This window comes from Rhinolophus sinicus, chromosome 14, assembly GCF_057876585.1.
Source record: "Rhinolophus sinicus isolate RSI-liver-muscle chromosome 14, RSI-T2T, whole genome shotgun sequence".
Classification (NCBI taxonomy): domain Eukaryota; kingdom Metazoa; phylum Chordata; class Mammalia; order Chiroptera; family Rhinolophidae; genus Rhinolophus; species Rhinolophus sinicus.
The window spans coordinates 188,539,041-188,542,697 of NC_142514.1; the positions used below are offsets into that span (position 1 = coordinate 188,539,041).

The following is a 3,657-nucleotide window of genomic DNA, read 5'->3' on the forward strand; positions in this document are numbered from 1 at the left end:
GTCCCTTGTGGGTAGGTCATCGTTTTTCCTAATGAAATAGCATCACTAATTCCTTTCCGAATGTTTTCATATAGAGGGTGTTTGAGTATCTTGCCAAGAACCCAAGCCGTACAGCTGCCGCTGGTCGCACGCCCTTCTCTATTTACCCTCTTTTTCCCGCAAAAAGAGGTGCCTGGTTTTCTTTGGGGTCCGGGGAGTCCTCAGCGTATCCCATTGCCCCCACTCCCACCCCTGGCCCCCGGTGTGCAGGGGGTGCTCCCAGAAGGAGAGGAGCGACCGGACGACGCAGGAGCTGAGGCTGGCAGGCAAGCGAGACCGGCCACTCCTGCCGCCCCTCCGCGACCGCCTTCCCCGCACTGTCCCTAGCCGGGGCCTGAGCCTCCACCCAAGAGCCTGCACCCGGGCTCGGGGAACACACCGCGCGCACCCCCTCCCACAGAGAAACATCTGCCGCAGCGCAGGACATCCTCGGCTGCACCTGGGCCCAGAGGCCCGGCCCCGCCCCGGCCCCACGCCTACCGCCCCGCCCCCTGTCGCCTGCCCATATAAAAGCGCTGGTTCCCGTCATCCCGGGGAGAAGAAACTTCCTGCCCCGGCAGCTCCGGCTCCAGGTACTATTCGGGACCCCAACCCCCGCGGAGTCACATGGTGCATCTCCGGGTTCCAGGTGGAGGCGAGGGTCGCTGAGGACCGGCGGGGGTGCTTTTGGGACGGGGAGGCGCCCGCCTCGCAGCTGAGGGTTAGGTTTCGTTTTCCGTCGACGCGCGGTTTCGCTTTCCCCACACCCAGCCCATGCAGCGACTGTTCCCGTCTGTCTCCGCAGGTCCAGCCTGCCCGTCCCGCAGGCCTGGACGCTGGCTCAACACCTGTGACTTCACGTGTGCGCGCTGCCACATCTCTTGTCACACCCATCGCCACCTTTGCCAAGAAACCCACACCTGGGCAACGTCGTGGACATAAACCTTCAACCCACATCTGTGACCCCAACACCTGTAACAACTGGGCCACACTTGTGACATCGGGCCATACTACCTGTGGCGACACATAAGCAGCCCTTCCCTCACCTGTGGGAGCACCTGACTGCCACTCGTGATCACAACCCCTCGCAGTGGGATCATGGCTGCGGCAACAGACAGGTGAGAGCCTGGACCCTCCTACCCGGAGCCCAACCACCGCACTCAGCCGCCGGCTCCCTGACCTGCTGTCTGCTCCGCCCGCAGGGGTGCCCCGCGCGTGCGGTTCGCAGACTGGCTTTTGGACGAGGTAAGCAGCGGCCGCTACGAGGGCCTGCGGTGGCTGGATGCGGCTCGCACGCGCTTCCGCGTGCCCTGGAAGCATTTTGCGCGGAAGGATCTGGGAGAAGCCGACTCGCGCATATTCAAGGTGGGTCCCCAGCTCCGCCCCGGGTGGGAGGGTCAGCCCAGGCGCAGGCCCGCGCTCCCAGGCCCACGCCGTCCGTCTCGGTCCCCAGGCCTGGGCCGTGGCCCGCGGCAGGTGGCCGCTCAGCAGCGTCGCAGGCGACCCTCCGACACCTGAAGGCGCGCTCAGGGTCGGCTGGAAAACCAACTTCCGGTGCGCGCTGCACAGCACACAGCGCTTCGTGATGCTGCAAGACAATTCGGCGGACCAGGTCGACCCGCATAAGGTCTTCGCGCTCACCTCGGAGATGGGCTGGAGAGGTGAGCGCCCGGGACGCCGCGCTCAGGAAGGCCGGATGTGCAGGACAGAAGAATGTGCTGCGCAGAGCATTAGCACTTTGCTCTGTCGAGGGGCCGTCCCCGGGTCAGATCTGGGCAAGGCGGTTGGTGCCAGGTTGTTAGGACGAGCTGGTGGGGCCTCTTGGAACCAGTGAAGGGAGTATGTGCCAGCAGAGTGTTTCAGGTTCCATTGCTTCCCCCACCCCAATTCTCCCTCAGAAGGTCCAGGCATTAACCAGGGCGAGGACCAGGCCCTTGAAGATGCCCCATATATGAGGGTAAGGCGGCTCTGCCCTCCTCGCACCTGGGTGGGGGCTGTCACCGCTCACTGGCTGGGAGCTGCTTATGCTGGCACTGTCTTCCCCTGTAGGGTGAGCTCCCCGGGCCATGCCTGGCAGATGCTGAGAGGCCGAACCCTGCGCCCTGTGCCCCAAACCCTCTTCCCAGCCCAGCTGGCTCTGCTCGGGACCTCCTGCTTCAGGCTCTGCAGCAGAGCTGTCTGGAGGACTACCTGCTGGAAGGTGTGCAGGAGGCGGATCCAGGCCCCACAGAAGCTCCTGGTGAGGGGCTGTTGACGGGGGTGCCCTGGGGAGGGGAAGGCAGGCCAGCAGTCCCTGGGGGTGGGAGGGGAATGTCCAGCAGGGATGGTGCTGGCCACAGCGGAGCCAGTACAGCTGTTCCCACTGTGGTTGTCCTCAGATCCAGAGCTCCCTAGGGGGGAGCTGGACGTGCCATGGACAGTGGAAGTGGCCCCCAGCCCCAGGTCACAGCCCCAGGCCCAAATGACAGGTGAGAGGAGCCAGGGGATGTGTGGAGGGAGGGAGGGACTGGGGGACCAGGTGCCAGCTCAGGCCTTCCCCCCCACACGCAGGCCCAGCCCAGGAGCCCTGGCAGCCCCCCCAAGAGGTGGAGCCCTGCACCCAGATGTCAGTGCCCAGCTGCCCACAGCTCGGTCTCTATGCAGAGCCCAGCCTGGGGGCCCTGGATGTGACCATCATGTACAAGGGCCGGACGGTGCTGCAGGAGGTGGTTGGGCGCCCAAGCTGCGTGCTCCTGTATGGGGCCCCTGGCCTAGCCACTGAGGCCACAGAGCCCCAGCTCGTGGCCTTCCCCAGCCCCGCCGAGCTGCCGGACCTGAAGCAGCTCCATTACACAGAGAAGCTGCTACAGCACGTGGACCCGGGCCTGCAGCTCGAGCTCCGGGAGCTTAGGCTGTGGGCCCGGCGCCAGGGCAAGTGTAAGGTCTACTGGGAGGTGGGCGGCCCCCTGGGCTGTGACAGCCCCTCCACCCCAGCCCGCCTGCTGCAAAGGAACTGCTGCACGCTCATCTTTGACTTTCGCACCTTTTTCCGAGGTCAGTGGTGCCCCTGGCGTAACACGCTGCCCCTCCCCGCCCCTCCCCACACTGCTCCTCCTCCGCTCACCAGAGCCCCATCCTGCAGAGCTGGTGGAATTCCGGGCTCGCCAGCGCCAGGGCTCCCCACACTACACCATCTACCTGGGCTTTGGGCAGGACCTGTCAGCCGGGAGACCCAAGGAGAGGAGCCTGGTCCTGGTGAAGGTGAGAGCAGGGTCCCACCTAGGGGAGGCGACTACTGCTGCATACTGCCTGGCCTGGCCTGACTGTGCCCTCCCCACAGCTGGAGCCATGGCTGTGCCGGGCATACGTGGAGCGTGTACAACGGGAAGGCGTGTCCTCTCTGGACAACAGCAGCCTCAGCCTCTGCCTGTCCAGCACCAACAGCCTGTACGATGACCTGGAGCGCTTCCTGGACTCCATGGAGGTGGAGCAGCCCGCCTAGGGCTGCCGGGGCTGCCCCAAACCCAATAAAAAGAACCAAGAACCTGTGCTGGTGTCCTGAGCGGCGGCGGGCTTGGGGCTGGGCCAGGGAGGGAGGTGACCACCCACCCACCCACCTGGAGGCCTCCCCTCTTCACAATGAAGAAACACACCACACAC

The 3,657-nt window shown here is 65.2% G+C and overlaps 1 protein-coding gene across 3 annotated transcripts; it reads left to right on the forward strand.

The window, feature by feature from the left end:
* The first annotated feature begins 532 nt into the window (after positions 1–532).
* Positions 533–3,545, forward strand: IRF7 (interferon regulatory factor 7). Of its 3 annotated transcripts, none has more exons than XM_019714713.3 (10): positions 533–611; positions 824–1,136; positions 1,221–1,383; positions 1,472–1,679; positions 1,917–1,975; positions 2,068–2,257; positions 2,397–2,486; positions 2,569–3,051; positions 3,140–3,258; positions 3,338–3,545. In XM_019714713.3, the coding sequence occupies exons 2-10, from the start codon at positions 1,117–1,119 to the stop codon at positions 3,497–3,499; spliced, it is 1,494 nt and encodes a 497-aa protein (XP_019570272.3). In that variant the 5' UTR covers positions 533–611; positions 824–1,116; the 3' UTR covers positions 3,500–3,545. The 3 variants fall into 3 exon arrangements, with proteins under 3 accessions (XP_019570272.3, XP_019570274.3, XP_019570273.3); XM_019714715.3 differs by having other exon boundaries at positions 2,068–2,218; XM_019714714.3 differs by having other exon boundaries at positions 1,920–1,975.
* The last annotated feature ends 112 nt before the right edge of the window (positions 3,546–3,657 follow it).